We start from the raw sequence: 21,743 nt of genomic DNA on the forward strand, positions 1-21,743 counted from the left end.
CAGTCGACTCTGAGGATCCCCTTCCAGTCTGCCCTCACTCCAGAGCTGCTTGACCTCTTCCAAGCGTACTTCGGGATTGAGATGGCGCCGCAGAAGCGCCTGGAAAGCGCAATTCTGCAGCATGTCCACATCTAGGAACACGGCCAGATTGCTGTCCAGTGTGTCGCAATGCCATCGATAATAATCGACTTGCGCCGAGTGTCCGAAGAACTCGGAGGCGGCGACGCAGGTAACGCGTCCCAAAGTTGCGTCTGGAGATCCTCCAGGGCGGAGGTGATTTCGCCCAATCGTTCGCCGTATTCGGCGAAAAGGCTCTCCACCTCTCCCTTGAAGGCCGTTAGTTCCGCTTGGAGAGCGGGAACCTGATTGTCGCGCGCCGCGCGAAGCATTTCTTGAACTTGCGCGGCTGCCGCAGCCTGCGCTGGCGTACGAGGCGGATTAGACGGCGAGGCGCGCTGCGCGGTATCCGAAGGAGGTTCCGCCGGAGGATCAACGTCCATCTGTGCACGATTGGCAACAGGAGTATTATTAATATTATGTTCATTAATTGGAATAGCCAAAGGGCGTACGTCTTCGTTATCGCCAGAATCATTAGCCTCGGACTCGGCAGGAGCCTGTTCCTGGTCAGCAAGGGACGCTTCGCTATGCCTTTCAAAAGATCGTTGAAATTTAAGAAAAAGTTGAGCCAAACGCCGTCACTCGGCAGGAGTGAAGCGCATCGCGTCAAGGAGCATCGAACTTGACCCTCGATACAAATGTAGCAGTCGCTCACCTGACGGGACGACTGACAGAGCGGAAGCGTTGAGTTGTTGGTCCTCACCGAGGCAGGAAGAAGTCCAACCAAGCGGCAAGCACTAGAGTACATAGACGTGTACGTAACGATTAGAGACGGCGGCAGCGGAGTCTTGAACTCCGAACACCAAGTAATGTAATACGTCAGTATCTGGCCAGAGCACCCCGCCTGGGTAGCTTATATCTCGGCCTATCTGCCGGAGAATCCCTACCACGGACTTTGCCGTACTAGCATAATGTTGGTGGGGCCCGGGGCCCCAGCCCGTTAGATTCGCTTACGAACAACTGCTAAGTTCGTGACATGTGACGAAACTCGGAACGTGTACGAAACTTGAGTCAAATCGTTTAACAAATTAACAGTTATTGTTAAAAGTAATCGTTAAAATATTCTAAGGGAAATGCAGCTTGCTACAGAGGCCATGAAATGGGAACCCGCACGTCTTGCGAGGATGTTGGAACGTATGTGGGCTCACCGATATACAATGACGAAGTTTGAGGGCGCACGTCGGAGCCTCAATTTTGTGTTTAAGCGTACTAACTGAGGCCGTGTGTCCAGTGAAGTTAGTACGGCCTGGCCGAGTTCTTTTTGAATAAGACCCACAGTGTTGTGTGGGAGGCGCTCCTATGGGCGCTGCACTCGACCCGTTCGGGGTCCACTGTAACAATCGCATCCTCACCGAAACTCAATTACCCCCTTTGGACGCTAGTCTGGGCTGATGTGCGGTGTTTTCCTTTCCTCCGTGGCTTTTAGGCGTTGTAGTATTGCCCTTGGGCCTTCGGCTCGTATGGGTAGTCTTACAGGTGTGGGGTCACGGACCCCCAACCATGTTACACACACACACACACACACTCACACTCACACACACACACACACACAAAGCACTCCTGGTAAGGCACGGACCATTACCCCCGGGAGGTCCTGGGGTCGAGACCTGACAGGGTCGACCTGGCAGATACCATTGGATGCTGGTGATAGGTGCGGGGAACTTTAGCAATCCACTATCAAGTTGACCAGGATGACTAATAGATGTCGCCTCGAAATACCGGCGAAATAACGGGGATTCGCCAGGTAGCGGTCGCGGGAGAAGATATGCCCCCCTGTACCACTCATCAAGCAAAGCGGCGCATCATTGTTGCGAATCTTGGCTCGGTCTCGCCGTTAGGTGATTATCTCTTCTGCCTGAAAGGTAAGGGCCCTTGTCAGCCCGAATCTTGGCTCGGCTCGCTTGTCGCTCTCTCACAGCACGTTCTCTCCGGTCAGCTTTGGCGGAGCCACGAGGTTACAGGTTAAGTTGAGAAAAAGGGGCAGGGAAGACGAAAGCGCCCCCAAGACTTTAGTCAGTAGGTTTTCCTAAGAGTCTTTCATAGTTTTCTTACATTCTTCATTTCATATGATTTGCACATAACATAAACATCTTCCACATTTCCGACACATTTATCCACCATACTATTATCGAATATAATGCTCTCCCCAATTCAATTAATCTTCGCAAAACTGGATTCGGAGCACGTCATCATCCAGATCATCCAGATCATGATCAGATCCTTTTACGCAAATTAAATCCAGCCGTGAATTAACCAACCAGTACTTTGCATGCAAATGCATGAAATGGATATCCAAGCTCTTCCAAGTTTACTCCCCCAAGATCGGAAACTGTTTCCAAAACGCGCAACAATCGCCACCACAACCGCCATCCCATTCACTGCGACGGCGCATCTTCCCCAGATAGATGGCCCTCCCGAGGCGCCCTTTGATCCTTTAGGGGCACGCACGCGGCGCGACGCGACGCGATGCGACGCGACGCTGCTCAGAAATGCCCCTTCTGGGCCGCCGCTTTCAGGCCTTGCGTTCGCTTCGCGTGGTTGCTATACTTACACGCCTCCCCGGAGGCTAGACAGCGGGCGTTGCAGCACGCAATACACAACCCCCAGCTGCATGTACGAGCGGCGTTGCCACTGCCGCAGCCACCGGCGCAGCGTGCACGCTTCCTGCCGCCGGTCTCTGTCGTCGTCCGGACGTCCTCGTCGTCCTCCCCAGCCGCGGCCTTCGCGCGCAGCTGGTGGTGAGGATGGTGGAGCTGGCTGCCAGCGGCAGCTGCAGCGGCACAGCCGCCGCCGCTGCTACCGCCAACGGAGCCGGCGCGAGTACTGCTCGTCGATGCTGCTGGCGCTGGCGCTGGTGCTGGCGCTGCCGGCGGCGGCGGCGGCGCCATCGGAGATAGATCCAAACCAGCGGGCACGTGCCAGTCACCGCCACCGGCAGTGGACCAGCAGCCTGCAGCCCGGCGGCGACCTGTGGTCCGTTTGGCGCCGCCGCCGCCGCCACCGTGAACTCGGCCATCAATGGACGCGTCGGAGGGCTGCCGCTGTGGTGGCTCGGCTTGAACCTGAGGATGCGGCCCGTGGGCCTGTTGCTGCTGCTGCTGCTGTTGCTGCTGCTGTTGCTGCTGGAATTGCTGTTGAACGTACGGCTGCAGCACTTGCGATTGTGGCGGCGGCGGCAGCGACGGCTGCTGAGGCAAAGGCTGCGTGAAGGGGGCCCCTTGCATCCCTGGTGTCAGTGTCGGCGTCGGCGTCGGCGTCGGCGTTGCTGTCCGCGGCGCAGTCAGGGACCCGACCGATACCCTCCGTACATCCGTCGGTACGGCTGTTGATACGACACCGCCGCCGCCGCCGTTTCCAACTGCGGATGAGCGCTGCAGCTTCTGGCCGTCAGGCGCCGTCGTAACCGCAGCGTTGAGCAAGTAGCTACTGCCGGCTTGTGGCGGCGGCGGCGGCGGCGGCGGCGCACCCACCACCCCGGAACTCCCCGCCCCGCCTGGTCCAGCTGGCGGCGCACCCACCGCCGCCGCTGACGTGATGCCCGCCGCGCTGCTGCCGTACTGCATCGAGACCTGCAACTGCAGCTGCAACTGCTGAATCTGGGCTTGGATCTGGTCACACATCGGCTGTAGCTGAGGCACATAGCATGATCTAAAGTACATCTGCCCTTGTTCGAGACCTAGCTGCGCTATCAACTGGTGCTGCAGCTGTCGCGCCTGCGTCAGCACCTGCTCGTGCTGTAGCTGCAGCTGTAGCAGCAGGTGCTGAATGTGGTGCGCTTGTTGTGGCTGTAGCAGCAGTTGCGTCGCCTGGTGTTGCGAGGGATGCTGCTGCTGCTGCTGCTGCTCCTGCAGCGGCGGCGTTTGCATCACAGGTTGATGCTGTGATGCCGGTCGCAGCTGTTGCAGCTGTTGCTGTTGTTGCTGTTGTTGCTGCTGCCGCTGGGCCGTCAGTTGTAGCACCGCTGCCGCCGTTGGTTGCGGCGGCTCCTGTCGCTGTAGCTGTAGCTGCTGGTGCACTACTGCCCCTTGTTGGTCACGCATCTTTGCCACGAATACCTGCTCCTGAGGCTGCTGCTGTTCTTGCTGCTGTGCAAGATGGGATAGGGAAGAGCTACCTCCCCGACCAGCTCCGCCAACAACACCGCCGCCGCCGCCGCCGATGCCGCCGGGGTGTGAGGCGCCGGCGCCCGGCGGCGGCAGGCACCCGACCGGGATCGGCGTGGAGGTGCCAGGACTGTCCAGGCTCAGGCGCTGAGGGCCATGCACCCTCAGCGGGCCGCTGCTGCCCTCATCCCCGCCTTCGTAGGAGCCCCAACCCTCCGACTCCAGGGAGGCTTCGGAAGCGCCGCCGCCGCCGCCGCCGCCAACGCCGCCGCCGCCGCCGCCCTGCAGCTCGGACTGAAAATGACGAGACTGGGGCCCTGGGGGGGCATTTCGCTGGGACGGGCGCTGTAACAGTGGCTGTTGCGGCTGTTGTTGCGGCTGTAGCGGCTGTTGTGGGAGTAGCTGAGCCTGTGGCCCTGCATCTGGAGCTACAGCCTGCGATGGTGACAATGCCTATATGTGTGTTTGGGGTGTGTGTGTTTGGGGGGGAGGAAAGGAAGGGAGGGAAAGACGAACCACACGCGATTGAAGCTGCTGCCAGGGCAAGATAGTAGCAAACGTAAAGGGAGGGAGGGCACATGCAGCGGGACTATGTGGGGAGATGGGAGGTGGGATAGCGATGGGTGATGTAGATTTTGATATAGTGTGATGTGATGGCGATGGGGCTCAAATACCAAATACCCAGAAGGCGATGGTGGCAGCTTGCCCGGAACGAAACCCCCTCAAATAAATACATTGTTTTTATAGTAGCCGATTCTGCTTCCCATTCTCGAGGATTAATTGGTTGGTTATTGAAGTACCGAAATTCATAAATACATAAATACAGAGTTACACAGAGATCTACAGAAAGGGGTGCAAGATGTAAAAACATCCAGCTGTCGCACGTCCTGCTTTTTGGAGAAACCGAAGCCGAAGCCGAACCCGGAGCCAAACCAAGCCACCATTCCCCCCCCCCCACCACCTACCAGGCAGCTCAGCGCCCGCAACACCGACTTGAGCTCTTCCAGGGATGTGGCACGTACCGGCACCACCGTTGGGGGAACGCCGCCGCCGCCGCCGCCGCCGCCACCGCCGCCGCCGCCGCTGCTGGCCGTTAGCTGTACGGCCGTACCCCCGGGGGTCTTCATCCAGATGTCCCGTGACGGCATCACGTCCACCACCAGCGGCGGCGGCGTGTTGGGTGGCGAACCCGCGGACGGCATCAATGTAAACCGGGCGACGCAGCGGTTGACGTCGCCGCCGCCGCCGCCACCGCCGCCGGCGTCCTTGGACAAGCCCGCTCCCCAGCCCTGGGAAAGTAGGTGAACGGTGATTGGGAAGGTCGGGAGGGAAAGACGAACCACGAACGAGTGAAGGTGCTGCCAGGGCAAGAGTGTACCAGACGTAGAACTGACCAAAAGGCGTTCTTGAAGTGCGGCGACCTCGGGATGACGTAGTGAAGAAGATGTCGGAAAAACTACCCACCTAGCCGCCAAGACTAAGATGAACGCGAGAGAAAACCAGTAAAGCCAAGCCGTAAGGAAGTAAAGGTAGGTGTAGAGGCGGCGGAAAAGTAGTAAAGAACTGATGACGTGAGCTGGGATAAAGATTGCTAAAGGGGGGGGGAGGGCCCCAGGGGGGGCCCCCCTCCTCCCTCTCCTCATTCATTCACCCTCGGGGCCAACACACACGGCAGGGTGCATCGTCCGCACACCCCTTAACAGGTACTCCCTCCCTCCCTCCCTCCCTCCCTTCCTCCCTTCCTCCCTCCCTTCCTTCCTCCCTTCCTCCCTCCCTTCCTCCCTCCCTTCCTCCCTCCCTTCCTCCCTTCCTTCCTCCTACATACAAAAATATGACCCCAATGGAAATATGACCCCACCAACGGCAGCTGTACATCATAACTCACCGAAGGTCCTTGCTGCTGCCGTTGCTGCTGCTGCCGTTGCTGTTGGTGGTGGTGGTGCTGCTGCTGTTGTTGGTGGTGCTGTTGTTGATGTTCTTGCTGTTGTTGGGAGCTATCCCAGAAGGCGTCTCCGCTCCAGACGAGCGCCAGTTCGATCTCCCAGCCGGTCTTAGCCGCCCACTCGCCGGCCTGAGCCAGGTCCAGGAACTCACCGCCGCCGCCGCCGCCGCCGCCACCAGCAGCCCGAAAAGCCTCCGCCGCGCCTGAGGCCGCCGCGAATGCTCCCCCGCCACCGCCGCCGCTGCCGCCGGATCCCTGCTGCTGCTGTTGCAGGTGCTGCTGCTGTTGCAGGTGCTGCTGCTGCTGCTGCTGCTGCAGGTGCTGCTCCTCATGGTGATGTTGCCGGGCTCCCGTCATGTATTCGTACAACGTTTCCCGCATGCGCCGCAATCCAATCACCCACTGCACGTGCTCGGGAAGCAACGCCAACTCCACACATGTTGCCGCGGCGGCGGCGGACGTACTGGCAGCAGCGCCCGCCGCCGCATCCTGGGCTGCGACGGCGCTCCCGTCAACACCCTTGGGGGCCAACACCCCAGGTAGCGATCCATCTGCCGCCGGCAGCGGCAGCGGCAGCGGTGGCAGCGGCAGCGGCGGCGTCGCTTTCGCGTGGTCCTGCCACCGTTCCTCCCGCTCACCTCGAGCGGCGAGTGGTTCTTGTACGGCAGCTGGGAGCTGTGTCTGCTGCGGCTGCTGTTGTACTTGGGCTGTCCTTATCATGCCCGAACGCAGTGTGGAAGTTCCTGCTTCCCTTTCTTCGCTGGCATGGCCGATGCCCCCGCCGCCGTCGGCACCGTCGCTGTTGTCGCCATCCCGTTCGTCAACACCGCTCTCGCCACCCTCCTTTCCTGGCGCTTCCGTATCACGAAGCTGATAAAAGTGCGCGGCATGCGGATGCGTTTGGCGACCCAGCGGCGGCGCTGCCGCTGCCGCCGCCGCCGCCGCCGCCGCTGCGGCCTCCTGACGTACACCGCCGCCGCATGGCGGCCACAGCCCGCCATCACAGCTCAGCGGCGTCCCGGCTGTGTTGCCTTCCGCTGCCTGGCGGGACGCGACGGGTACCGCTGCATATGGACCCGTTGCACCGCCGCCGCCGCCGCCGTCGGCGCCGCCACTGCGGCATGCCTCAAGCATATGACGGTCCACGCCGGCGGCGGCGTCAACGCAGCCGCTGCCGTCGCCAAGGCCGCCAAGGCCACTGGAGTACGGGTGCCGAAAGTCCGGTTGGGTGTCATCCACATCCGCTATAGGCTGTCCTTCATTTTGTTGCAAGTGCTTGGAATGTTGTTCTTGTTGCGAAAGGTGCGGAGGCTGCTGCTGCTGCTGCTGCTCCTGCTCCTGCAGCTGTTGCTGTTCATCTTGCTGCTGCTGTTGCTGCTCTTGCTGTTGCTGTTGCTGTTGTTGTTGTTGTTGATAGGAATGATCGTCGTCGCCGTCGCGGTAATGATCACCATAAGTACGGCAGTGTACGGGTTGCTGTACGGGTTGCTGTACGGGTTGCTGCGGCACTGGGCCTTGCTGTAACATACCGGAAGCAGGGGGTCCGAGACCGCTGTACGGCGCGTTGGCAGCTTGCTGGTTTCGGGGCTGTTGCCACGGCTGGTACCAATCGTCAGCCATGTAGCAGTACGAACTGCCGTACTGTTGTACTGGGTCTTGATACATCGGATATTGTTGTTGTTGTTGTTGTTGTTGTTGTTGTTCCCGCATCGCGGCTAAGCGATCGTCCATCGCATAGCCTAGCTGTGCCGCGGCCGTTACATCGCTGCCGCCACCCAGGGCATTGCCGTCGCAGTCTCTCCCCCCGCCCCCGGCCCCGTTGATGACGGCGCCGCCGTGGCGGGGCTTCTCGGTGCCCTCCACCGCCTCCTCCTCCTCCTCCTCCTCCGCTGCCGCCGCCGCCGCCCCCGGCGACGATAACGGTTCGTCGATTTCCGCGAACCCGTTGTCGACTGCACGTATGTATGTATGTATGTATGTATGTATGTATGTATGCATGCATGTATACAATGGGATGAGATGCAAGCGATGGGTAAAGGTTAGTTAAACTAATTGCGGTTTTTGATAGTATTTGATAATGGCGTGAAGCACGATGGTGGCGCGACGGTCAAGGAGGCCGTAGGAGGTGACTAAGACACATCGGCAGAGGCAGCTGAACCCTAAAGAGGCTCGTTACGTGTGGAAAGTGCCTCTCCCTCTGTGTCTCTCTGCCACTGTCCAGGCATTCTTCCATCCAGGCATAATACCGTGGAAAGATGGGGGGAAGGTGTCATGTGTGTGTGTGGGGGGGGGGGGGAGTCAGGGAGGAAAGAAGGGGGTAGGTAAAGGAAGACGAATTCAGCAGTAACGAATTCATCAGCTATACCGTACACAGCAAAATGGGGATGAGCGTCGCGCGTGCCGCCATACGCTGGGGCACAGCGCGCGCTGAAGCTGACCCATGGTTCATATCTGCGGAGAGCCCAGACGTGCGCTATTTTTCCAAGCTTAAGCGCATGCACACGTGCAGCAGGAAAGCTGCAGAAATGCTTCGACACGTTTGTTATTTAAGGGCTTCTCAAGCGGACCGCGAAAATAAATTTTGGGCGTCAGGTACTTGAGCTGTCAGCATCAGGGGGCGTCTTTTTACGTCTGGCGGCTTACTATTGGTGATGCCGGTGACCGCAGACACAGAAAAGATTTCAAAATCATACAAGCGAACGTCGTCGCCGCGTGCTGTGTCTGTCTGTGTGAATATGGCTGCCTACCTGGAAGACGTAGATATTCAGACGGGCGAGTCATGCTTGAATTTTGCTCGAAAGCAAAGTCCGCTCCTTCAGTTCGAAACGCTGCTGCAATTCAGAATTCCAAAACGCAGCTCAGGCCGGTGGCATGCAGCTTTCTAAGCGACGCCGAGGGCGTTTTCTCGCAAAAACGTCCAAGATAATTGGGTGATTACGGCGTTCGAGCGCATGACGTGAGCCGTGTCGATTCTGCAGGACGAGTCTATGGCAGCGAGAAGTCCATGGCTCACCTAATCTTAATTCAAAGACAAGCTTTTGTGTCTGCAGTTCATCGTAATCCCTCCACTACGTCCTTGTTGTTCCCCTTCGTCCTGGTATATGGGCGGAACACCTGCTAACTGATGACGTTGCTGACCGTGGACACAATTAACAACTTTAAACACGTGACCTCGGCCATCGGAACATACAGGAGAAGACATGAACCTGAGTACGCACTGTTTAAATTTACTATGTCAAGGCCTGCGTGCGAGCAGCACAGGTCGGATCCACTCAATAAATCTGTAAACCGTGAATGACGTTGCAGCCCTCCACGGCGGCATTTTATATGGCATAAAGAGGAAACACGCCTGTGCAGCCGCTAGGAGCGAAGCTTGCTTCTCTCATGGGTAAGGTCGCGCAAGGTCTCGTCAGGGTATGTGTCTGTCTGCGGCAGCCGCGAGGAGTCCACATCTGGGTTTCCGCCTTTTAACGGGGTTCAACCACCGACAAAGCTGTGATCATCCTTGGGATTCTGGACAGTACACTAGATTCGCTTCCCCGGACTCATAAGCATACAGGACATCGTGGGTCGCTGCTAACCCTCCAGACACAGCGCAAAAGGTATCAGTTAGAAACGCGGGGCCCAAAGACGCAACCGTCTTGTCCTATAACTTAAAAGACAGGTGATTACCGCTTCATCAGAGAATTAGAACCCCAGGACTGGCAACGCTGGATGTAAACTCAAGAGCCCGCCAGATGGCCTGAGATGGTGGAGCATTGAGATGGTTATCAGTTGTTTGATTAGTTGATTCTTTAATGTTAGCCGATAGAGTCCTTGCAATGGCAAAGTCTCTGCCCGGGCTCGATCGGGTTAACTGACCCAGGGATCACAGGAAAGGAAAGCTGGAGCTTTTCCTTGATTGACAGCTGGAAACATGTAAGGAATCTCAACTGCAATTTTGCATTCAGGTTACATAGCTTCCGCCGAAACAAAGGGACGTGCATTATGCAACCGTTTCCGTTGACCGATATCTGGAAATTCTGCACAAATAACAAAATGAACAAAGTCTCGATTTCTAAATTTTTTTAGTCTAATGATATACACAAATCCCTGATGGCTTGCTGTGGGCCAGCGGACGGTACGCAGTGCCCTGGAAGTCAGCATTCAGCCTCGTTAGCAAAGGAGACCCATGTCTTATTTCAACATCGTTGCAGGTCTGCGTGACAACGATGACTGGAGATACCCGCGGCAGCTAGAATGGAAACGACTTGTTACAGCGGAGGATGTCTCTTTAATTCTTGCACCATCGTATGAAAGACCTTTACTTCCTGCTACGACGGTGAGAATTTGTTTCATATATGAAACACTTGTCCCGAAGAACTAAGCTTGTATGACCTGACATGGGCTACTGCTGTGGCTGGCGTGTTCCGAGGGTGGGCGCTAAGCAGTCTTTGAGATTGGGTTGGGGTTGTATACCTATGGATAAACTTATCGCGCGTATGTTACAAACCCTGCCTTGTGCGCGCAATGAATGCATCTTGCACGCAGGTCGAGGTGCCGAACCCGCTGCACACGCGCTCGGCGCAGCAATGGTTCATCAACCTTCCCGACGACACCGCGCGCGCTGTCATGAACACACGGCAAGTGGTCTGGGGCAGGCTGGATCCAACACACAGTCCATCCCCACAACAACCACTGCCCACCCTGACCGTAAAACACACACCCAAACGCGCCTCTTACCTCACCCCTCCTTCACCAGCGCTCATCCAACCCATCCCTCCCCCGGACGGCCTGACCTCACACAGTAATCTTCCCAAAGGCCGACTCAGGAGTGGGGTCATGCCGGAGAGTCTCTGAGTCGTGATGGCATTATGGCGCAGCAATAGTGGTGGTATTAGTAGCAGTAGTTGCAGCAGCAGCAGCAGCAGTAGTAGCAATAGTCGTAGTAGTACTTGTCCTTTTCTTACTCCACTGTACAACGTCACCTATTCCCGATGCAGACGCACCATGATCCGCGAGAAGCAGATTGCGACATCGGTGCTTAGCATGGACCCCAAGCCACCCGCCCGCGACCGGCGGCGCTCGACAGAAATGGCCTTCCTCAGCTTGGAGGCGATCCACCGCGCCCAACTGGCCGCCATGGCTGCGAAGGGCGACCGGCGGGGAGCGGCAACGGCTTCGGCTTCGGCCGCCCAGCGAGCCCAGCAGGTGCCCGGCGAGTTAACTACCTGACAGCATTGTAGTAGCGAGTAGAGTCTTTTAGTGCTAGGGTTCAAATTCAAAAGTTCAAATTCAAAAAATTGAATTTGAAATTTTAAACTTTTCAACAAATTTAAATTTCAAAAATTCAAGCTAAGGCCAAAAAGGCGCTACAGTAGGGTGAGTGAAGAAGTCACAGGATCCCAGGCAACAAAGAGAGAAGAGGCCACACAATGTGGACAGTTAGTCGAGTACGGCCCGCCGCAGCTCCCTTTTCCTTTTGAGCCCTGAGCCCACTCACCAATAATGCCGACCCAATCCCCCCCTCGCCCATACCGCCGCCTATACCTCAGGTTTATGTTCCCCCTCTCCCTCCCCCATAATTCTTTGACTTCCGTCTATATGAAATAATGTATAGTATAAATTATATTATGTTATTCCGTATAATATGTAATGATATAATGTAGTATAATTCCGTCCACATACACCCCATCCCTCTTCCCTTTGAAACAGACCCAACGAAGTCAGGGAGGCGTCACCCAGCAGCAGCAACCCGGCGGCCTGCCAGCCCCCCTCAGCGTCATCATCGCCCGGCAGCAGCAGCAGCAGCAGCAGCAGGTTCAAACGTCGGCCCCGACCCCCACGGGAAAGATTGCGGTGAGGGCTTCGGGACCCACACTAATCAGCCTGAGGATTAGGGTAGGGTGGACTGGGGGTGCGTAGTGGCATGGGTAGTGGCATGGGTAAGACGAACCACTGGTGAGTGTGAAGCAGATATACCAGAGAGAAATAAATAGACGGATAGCCCTGCAGGAGCAGGCAAATGCTTGCTGCATCAGGAAGAACTATTGATGATCAGTGATGACTCTTTAGTAATAGTAGTTTTGGCGGGAACGTGGATGTAGCCGGGCTGCGAAACGAGTTACTTACTGGCCTACTGCTGCCAAGTCCAAAGTTTAAAGCAGGCAGAAGGCGAAGAAGCGGAAGAGGAAATTACCTAAGAAAAGATGAAAGGAACGCGCTTTAAGAGAGACGGAGGAAACTATAGCAGTGGAGTGTAGAACTGAAGGCGGCAAATAGGACAAGGTATCGGAAACTGTGATGTGAAGTAATCGGAAAATGTACGCCGGTAGTGGGGGTGGTACTGGTGGTTGGTAGCCTGGTCATGGTGATGATCGGGGCTTCGTCCTTGCCCTTCACTCTTATCCCCCTCACCCCCCTCACCCCCCTCATCCCCCTCACCCCCCTCACCCCCTCATCCCCCTTTTCACTGCACAATGTGGACCCCCCTCCAGGGCTTCTTCCGTTCCATGAGCCCCTTCAAGGGCCGAGAACGCGGACACAGCCCGCAGCCGCAGCCACCCCAGCAAATCGGACTACAGCTGCAGCAACAGCAGCAGCAGCAGCAGCAGCAGCAGCAACAACAACAGCTGCTGCTACAGCAGCCGCATTTGCAACGTCTTCAACAGCAGCAACCGCTATTACAACAGCCGCAGCAGCAGATGCAGTGGTTGCAACAGCCACAGATGCCACTTCAGTACCCGCAGGGTGCTGCTGCTGCTGCTGCTGCTGCTACAGCGGATGGCGTCGCCGCCGCCGCCGCCGCCGCCGCGCCAGCGTCGGGGCCGTGGTACAAGCGCTTGTGGCTGCGGGGGGAGTCAGCTACCCCGGGGGGGCCGCAGCAGGGGCCGCCGGCACCCGGGCTTCTGAACATGCAGCAGCAGCTGCAGCAGAATCAGCCTCAGAGGCAAATGCAACCCCAACTCCAACCCCAATTCCAACTCCAACCCCAGTTCCAACCCCAACCCCAACTCCAACTCCAACCCCAACTCCAGCCGCAGATGCAGATGCAGACGCAGCTCCAAGGGGGAGCTGTGCCGCAGCTGGGGCCGTACCCGCCTGGAATGCAGCAGCAGCAGCAGCAGCAGCAGCAGCAGGCTCATCCGCTGCAGCTACAGTCACAGCCGCAAGGCGTGCCGACTCAACAGCCGCTGAACCAGATGCAGGCGGGGGTAATGCAGCAGATGCCGTACACACAAGGCATGCAAACCTTGTTACCCATGCAGGGAGGAGGAGCAGGAGGAGGAGGGTTGCAATCCGCAGGATACTATGACCCGCAAAATCAGCAACTACAGCAACTACAGCAGCAGCAGCAACAGCAGCAACAACAGATGTTGCGCGTTCAGCCGTCCTATGCCGTTGGCCCAGGTCTTGGCGGCGTCCCATTGCCCCTTGCCCCTGGCGGACTGCCGCCGACGTCCCTGCTCCCACCACCTCCGTTGCCTCCGCCACTGGACGACGGAGGATTCGGACTGGAAAACGAAGTCGCCGCCGGCCCGCGGCCACCTTCGGCCCCCGGCTACCGTACAGCCGTGGACCTGCGCAATGGTCAGTTTGGCCTCGGTGCCGACGTGGCGGAGGCGGAGGAGGAGGCGGAGGCCGCGGCGGCGGCGGCGGCGGCGGCGCCAACACTGCCGCCGATGGCGGGGCTGCCGCCGCCGATGACACGCAGCTACTCTCGCGGCGCTGGCCTTGTCCGGGGACCCTCTCCGGTGCCGTATAATGACGGCAACGACCTGACCGATTTGCCGGAGGAGCCCTTGGAGGCGACGGCGGCCGCGGCAGAGCAGCGCCTGGGTTTCGCGCCGCCGTCGTCTCTGCGGCGGTTGCCGCCGCCGCCGCCACGTCGATCCAACCCGGCTATGGGGCCCCCTGGAGGTCCTAGGAGAATTCAGCGGCAGCCTAGTTATGAAGGTGCGCGAGAGTGCGCGTGCGCTGATGATGGTCGGGCCCTGTCCGCTGTCTGTCTGTCTGTGTCTATTTTCTAATCTTTCTGAACTGCCCCGTATAAACCCCCGAGCACCCACATCGCCTTTCGCCGCGGCACCGAGCTGTGGCTTTCTGGACCCCTGGTCATCTATTCGCATATTTGTTCTCTCCTAAGACGCACGTACACGACACGACATACATACATACATACACATGCGTAAGCGATCCACCACCAACCGTCAACCGCGTGACCATCCCCCACCCGTAGAGCCAGTGGGCGAGATTGCTGACGTGGAGGAGGAGTACGGCTTGGGTGCCGAGACGGTTTCAGGAGGACCCAGGGTTCTCCCGGCCGCGCGGCAGTTGGCGGAAATGGCGTCCGGTGGCGGCGCGTCGTCGGATCTGGGCTCCTTCAGCTTCGCGGCGCGAGATGCGCTCCAGGGAGCGCGAGGGGGAGGGACGTCCCAGAAACTGAGACGGTAAGTTTTGTGCCAGCCGCTTTCTTCCTCCTTATCCCCGTGATCTCAAAACCACGCTCAAACACCATAATATAATATGTTGTGCTTTTTTTGTCGATATGCGATCAAGTTACGAGTTCCGCGCAAATGCGGGGGGGTGGAGGGCGATGGTAAAAGCCTGCGGGGGGGGGCCCGGACATTTGTTGCCACGTATGGGCTTGAAGCCATGGAATTTAAAGTGCTCGTATTACGTTTGATATATACAGGTCAACAGGTCTTCCTACGCCTTCAAGGCTGCCACCGCCGCGATTCGGAGACAACGACATGGTGGCGGAGGACTTTTGAGCTGACCTGCCTTTGAGATAGGTCTGAGCGTAATGCAGGGCAGAACCCATTTTGGTAATGGCGTTTGACGACGCTTTTTAGCTGGATAGCTAGAGATGTACATCTACTAACCAGGCGAGCCAGAAAGCGACGCTATGGCCAAGAAGATTGTGGCAACGTGTAGGAGTACATGTTCCTTATGTGATCTTTTCAATGGGAAGAATAAGAGCGTACAACGCGTTGCTACGTTCTCTGGATGAAGGTATCGGGAAGCTCGCTCGTTGACCAAAACCTTACAGACAAGCATGGTTAGACGTATGAGGTTATACCAGGTGTTCAGAGTAGTTTAATAAGCAATTGCATCCGGAACGGTGGACGGATTGAGTGTACGGGTTGGGAGCAGAGGCTCCAAAAGTGTTTCACCAGGGCGCCACATGTCGCGCCGCAAGTTGGTGGTCATGGGCAATTAGCAAGAATCACATCTCATCACGTATTTAAGCGTGAGGGCGTGACGTTTTGGGCAGCCTGAATGCGGCTGCAAGCCACCACGCCCGCAGTACATGGATGACACAGACCAAGTGACAGGAATCAATGTTTTTGTTAACATTAACGTGTAAGGTATATAGCTTAAGTTGTTTCTCTGATTAAATAACATATGAGTCTGAACATGCAACGCCAATAACGGCGTCCCAGGAACGCTACCTGGGCCACGCCTTGAAGTGAAAAACTGGCTTTGCGCATCATTTCTACACAGCATCCTTCTCAGTTTGAATCAATCTTAGACCAGACTTTACGGTGTTTCTAGCTATGGCCTTCGACCTCGCGCTCGCGCAGACACTATCATCCTCGCTTGACGTGAAGTAGGACCAACATACATCTTTTGTCGAAGCGTTGACAATAGCTGTATAAGCGCTGCTGAAGACGCACGGTGAGCAGCGCAGTCTACGGGTGAGGACGTGGGGTAGGTGTGACCTACCCGCCCTCGCTATGAGCAGGATTTGGCAGGTAGTACTTGCCTGCTCTCTCTATATGCAGGAGCTTATAACAGCGGCATACCTTTTGGTGTGCTTGGCCCGCCTGCGGTCGGGAGTACCTCATCGACGAGACATTTAGCCTACTCGGTTGTGCGCACCTTCTTTGTAAGCTCATCGCTTGTTGAAGTCCAAGAGTTTTGTGACAACGGCGCATGGATGCGCGAATGGTGCAACCTTTAACCCTTGCGGTGGACATTGATGTGCTTCTTTCGAGGTACGGTTCTTGCAAGCGGCTATGTCCAAATAGTAACTTCGCCCTGGGATTCAACTGCATAAAAATGGCAAGAGCACGAATGTTACACGTCGGAACTACGGTTGGCACTGTTAATCAGACTTACATGCTTACCCACGATCCATTTCCCACAGTGGTTCACAAGCTGATGAAGTTACCGGGATTTCTGGTCCAGAGCCCAGCTTCAGCTATGCCGTTAGCGAGCTTCCGTTCTCTGCATCAGCATCGCCATCGGTGGTCTCGACGGCCAAGCACGATCAGCTTGCAGCAACAAACGGGTGTTCATCTTATACGCGCTATGCCTGGCTGCGGCCGGGTGTTCGGCGTTTCCTGCTTGCGGTCAATCCTCATTTAAAGACGGTGCTGCTCGTGCGCAGCCGGTGCAGCAGCCGTCAGTGTAGCTGTTGCCTCGGCTCAGGTCGCAGGGCCAGCGTTGCCGGCGATCATTGCATCAGCATTAGCAGCACATGCAGAGAGGGTGACAGCAGCGGCCGGGGCAACTGGGAGCGCGGAGTGGTAGGCGGGTGCGGGGCGGCGCTGCTCGCCGCTGCGTTGCCGCACCTCGACCCGGATGGCCAATTCTTTAGTGAAAGGTAAGAAGGCGGAGTTGCCACGGCCGCATGCATCTGCCTAGGGGGGCAGGTAGCGCCCCGCGCATCCTATCCTTAATCATCAGGCAGAGAAATGTGCTTCCTATATCTGTCTGTTCTGCTCAATTGGTTCGACCAACCGCCTTGCTGTTTAATTGCGACATTGCTGACTTCGCTTCTTCATTGCCAACCGCAGGTTCATGCTGCTGTTCCAAGACCAGGCCCGTCCGCGAACAGCACACCCGAAACTGAGCCGTGCTTCCTGTCCTGTCGACACATACTCACCACGAACGACACCACGTCCCATGACCGCAGCTGTGCCTGCGAAAGTCGCGAAAGTCGCGGTGGCACAAAGCGCACAAAGCAGCAGTAACGCATTCCTGGCGCCGCGATGTGCCGCCTGCGACCTCGGCGCGCTGCCAGCCGCGCTTGGCGAGCGGCCATCTTCCATCCTCGTCGTCACGACAGCGGATCGGGCCGTGTTTGGCGGTCTTTCGGAACAGGTCGTACAATGCCAGCCGTACCGCAAAGAGTACGGCAAGTACGATGACGTATTAGACTGCTTGGAGTCAGTGGTTTCGGGGCTAATTGAAGAGCCGTCCGTATCTGAAGGAATTCGACGAATGGGTCTTCTACATTCGAAGCTGCAGCCTAGCCCCATGATGCAGGCACTCCATGCACAGGCGGCGCTACGACGGGCACAACAGCTGCAACAACAAGAACAGCTGCTACGGCAGCCGCAGCCACGGCAGCAACCATCACCGCAGCACCACCAGCAACACCAGCAACACCAGCAACACCAGCAGCAGCTCACAGCGCAAGGCCAGCAAGATCAACAGAGGTCGGGAGGCCGCCAAACTCCGCAGGCGGCGCTGCGGACAGGCTGCTCTCCCAAACACAGCCGACAGCTACATTCGCCGGTAGCAGTAGCACGCAAAGGCGCCCCGGGTTCATGTGGGTCAGCAGCAGTAGCAGCAGTGGCAGCAGCAGCAGTAGCAGCAAAAGCGGCCAGCCCTAAGGGCGCCGGTCGTAATCCTAAGGGTGGTGGCGGCGCCCGGCGGGAGACGGAAGACAGCGGCACCGATTCACGGGGCGTCGCCGTCTCCGCCCCGCAGACTTCCCCCCTGCCCCCCATTCCGGAGCTGCCGCTTTTGGAGGTCGGCGCGGACTGGCCGGGATCAGACGCGGAAGGCGCGGAGGCCCACTATCCCACTGCGCCTGTGCTAGGCGGGGGCTCTGCCACCACATCATCCTCCTCCAACTGCGTCCCCGACAGCATCCAAACTCACCAAACTCACCAACCAGTCCAGCAACCCCAGGAATTAACAACTTCAGAGGCCTCAGAGGCTCACCGGTGGGTTTCATCCCCCGTAGAGGTGCTGGGCACCTCGCCGGACTCGGCAAACTCTGGCGGCAGACCTAGCAGGAGCAGTGCTGGTAGTAGCAGCAGCAGCTGCGGCAGCGGGAGTAGCAGCAGCAGCCCGGCGGCGGCGGCGGCGGCGACGCCGCTGCTGCATAGCGGGAGGCGAATGGCCTGGGATGCGGTGCCCGCCAGCCCTAGTAGCTTGGTGGAACGAGTCGACTCGTCAGCGGTGTCAGCGATGGTGCAGAACCTGAGGACGTTGTCGCAGGGGCCGTCCGTTGCCGCCGCCCCCGCCACCAGCGGCGGCGGCGGCGGCGGCGGGGTCTTTGGACGCCGCTCTCGCGGCAGTTGCAGCAGCGCCAGCGGCGGCGGCGGCGGCAGCGAGTTTGATTGGCGGCCCAGCAGTTTTCCGGCGGCAACGAAGCCGCACGTCACGCGTCACATCTCCGATTGCGCGTCACAGTCGTCGTCATCGTCGGTGGCTGCAGCGGCGGCGGCGGCGGCAGTGGGCCTGGACACCGATACGCCAGTGGCGCCAGCAACGGCGCCAGCATCGGCATTGAGCGTCGCCGCCAGTGCCGTGGCCACAGCAACCTCCCGACTGTTTTCTCGCATCCTCGGTGCCCGCCGCCGCCGGCGCTGCCGGCCATCGGATGCCGGGGACGACAGCAGCATCCGCGGGGGTGTCACAGCCGCCGCCGCTCGTGCATCACGCGCATGGAGCATCACCGGCGATGAGGGCTCTTTTCTCGCGACCGTTGCGGCGCGGCAGCGCCTTTCCGCCTCCACAACGGCCGCGGAGGTACCGCTCATGATGCTGGCCAGCGGAAGGCCTGCACGGCGCCCAGCGGCGCCGCTGCCGTCGCCGTCCCCGTTGCAGCCGCAACCGCCGCCGCCGCCGCCGCCGCGCTTTTCCGACCACCTCTCCACGCATGCCCCGGCAATCTGCATTGCATCCGTCAATGACAATGCCTCCAACGTTGCATCACCGCCAGGGCCAATTACAGACGCAGAACCCCCTCCGCTTTCAGCAGCCTGGACAGTCCCTGCCGTCACCCGCTCCGCCGTCGCACAGGCACCTGCCCCATCACCTTTGAAGCCGCAGATGCCGCCGCCGTGGGCGCTTCCTCCCAACGGCGATTCTGATTCCAGCTGCCGCCGGCCGTCGGCATCATCGTCGTCATCTGCAGCAACGCCGGCGCAGGTAACCGCCGCCGCCGCCGCCGCCGCTGCAGAGGTTGGGGACCTCCCGGGCACGGCTCTGGAGGATTCAACCGAGTACAGTCTGCCGCTGCTGCTGCACCCACAACAAGAGGAGGATGAGCAACAGCTGCCCACACCATCGCTCCAGAGAGCTTCGTATCGCGGCGGGGGCGGCGGCGGGGGCGGCGGGGGCGGGGGCTATCTGGCCCCCCCAAAAGGCAGTCCTACTATCGGGGACTCGGCAGCGGCTTCATCTCTTCTCCCCTTCAGCCCTATGTCGCCGGCAATATTGGGCTCGGAAGCTGGCGGAAATGGTGGTGCTGGGAGGGCAGAGGGGTCCCGGGGGGTAATTGGCGTTGGCGTTGTTGATTTGGGGCGATGTGGGTGCTGACCGGGTGGCGACGGGAGCACCGGGATCGTCAGCACCGGGCACCGTCGGCGCTGCATGATGATGACGGGGGGTTTGCGGCGGGGGAGGCAGCGGAAGGCGATGGCGTACCGGCAGTACCTCACTGGCCCGCGACGACGGCGGCGGCGGAGGACGAGGGGCCTTTTAGTGCGGCGGACAGTTTTAGCAGTGTTATTCCTTCATTGCATCAGAGCCACCACAGTCGTCAACCGATGATGCGCAAGTGCAGCAAACGGGTTATTCCTTCATTGCATCAGCCGCCGCCGCCGCCGCCGCCGCCGCCTCCCGTTGTTGTTTCGCACCGGTCCTTGAATGCGTGCCGCCTTTCTCCACTCCCACTCGCTCCGTCCGTACGTGGATGTATTAAAGTATTTTAGTATATGTGTTGTATGTACGTATGTACGTATGTATGTATGTATGTATGTATGGCATAGGTTACACCGTGGGCCGCGAGGGCCGAGGGCCGAAGCCGAAACACAGCGCAAGGGTCGGGAGCACACATCACAAGTATGTATGTACGTAAGTAAGGAAGTAAGTATGTATGTATGTATGCGGTGCATTACACGTCCAAGCATCCCTAGCATGAGTGACGTACGTACGTATGTATGTTACGTATATGTCTGTCCCTGTGGCCGAGACTGCTCTCTTCCCTATCCCTCCCCCTCCCCTCCCCCTCTCACCTCCCCGGGTCGGTTGGTCGGTTGAAGATTTTGGCTGGCGTCTCTGTAGTCTGCATGGCACACATTACCAACCGATATACACCACACAACACCAACAATCCGCCGTTCTCTGTGAACTGCCTACCCAGCGGCCGCTGCGACGGCGGCACTACTGCAGCACTACTAGCAGCAGCAAATCAGCGCATTAGCAGCGGAGGGAGACCGAGCGTGAGGATGAAGGTGACTGGCCGTCCCGCATTAGCAGCGGGAAATTCGACTCGGTCCAGGTTACGGCTGCGGTTTGGCCCTGCGGATCGCAGCCTGGATTGCGTGATTTTCGCAGCAGCGAAGGGCAAAAAAGTAAAAAGGCAAGCGCAGCGATCCTTGCCGTGTGCCTTGTCGTTGTTGCGCATGCCATGTCGAAAAAACCTAGCTGGGCAGTTGTTGCTGTTGTTGCTGTTATTATCATAATGATATATAATGATATTAATATTATTATTATTGTTTTTGTTACTGTTTTCTGGGCCCATGGTCAATACTTCCGAGCTAGGGAATGTGGGGCATCATCTGGTGTGTGCATCTAGAGCTGCGGGAGGGTGTTTTTGTCCGACTGTCGGATCTGTATGTCTGTCCGTCGTGACTTTCGGGCTTTGTCGCGCCTTTCGGGTTTTGTGAAATATCCTTCGCCCTGTTATGGCGTGCTGCTGTGGGTGGCTGGGTGGGCGGCTGGGTGGGTGGGTGGGTGGGTACTTAATCCCGGGTATCATTTGGTGCTTTTCAATATACAGCTATGCGCGGTTCCTACGTAGATATGATGTGTGAAACAGGGGGGTGTATCTTCGCCCGTGGCAGCTACCCTGCGAAACCCTGCCTTCCCCGGTATTTCGGGGCACCCTCATCTAGTCACCCTAGTCAACTTCTCAGTGGATCGCTCAGGTTCCGCACCCACCACCAGCATCCAACGGAATCTGCCGGGTCGACAGCGGCCCAACTCCATTCCTGGTCGGCTCGCAGATTAACTATATCCCAGGTCACCACCGTCCATCAACTAGGGGCGCAATGCCTTCCACCATCGGAAGGTCTTTGACCCTAATCGGTATCGATCCCGGGATCTCCCGGGGGCAATGGTTGCGCCTTACCAGTAATGCCAAACCCTAGTATATATGTATGTATGTATGTAGGATCGCTTGGCATGTAGGAAAAGGCTGCCGCATCGGTGTATTAGATTGGTGGCTACTACGTATGTATGTATGTATGTATGTACACACACATGTTTCAGAAAACAAGGCATACTACGTTTTACAAGGCCCACTATTTTACTTACGGCCAACCGTGGATCATCTTCCAAAACTGCACGGA

General features: G+C 58.1%; 1 protein-coding gene across 1 annotated transcript; it reads left to right on the plus strand.

Moving 5' to 3' along the window:
• Positions 1-10,454: 10,454 nt before the first annotated feature.
• VOLCADRAFT_91184 (uncharacterized protein) lies at positions 10,455-19,707 on the plus strand (the record flags this gene model as incomplete). Its single annotated transcript, XM_002950667.1, has 9 exons — positions 10,455-10,483; positions 11,145-11,352; positions 11,857-12,058; positions 13,648-14,097; positions 14,381-14,591; positions 16,295-16,753; positions 16,947-17,670; positions 17,866-18,104; positions 18,414-19,707. The coding sequence occupies 9 exons, from the start codon at positions 10,455-10,457 to the stop codon at positions 19,705-19,707; spliced, it is 3,816 nt and encodes a 1,271-aa protein (XP_002950713.1).
• Positions 19,708-21,743: the final 2,036 nt, after the last annotated feature.

This window comes from Volvox carteri (assembly GCF_000143455.1).
Source record: "Volvox carteri f. nagariensis unplaced genomic scaffold VOLCAscaffold_20, whole genome shotgun sequence".
NCBI classification, from domain to species: domain Eukaryota; kingdom Viridiplantae; phylum Chlorophyta; class Chlorophyceae; order Chlamydomonadales; family Volvocaceae; genus Volvox; species Volvox carteri.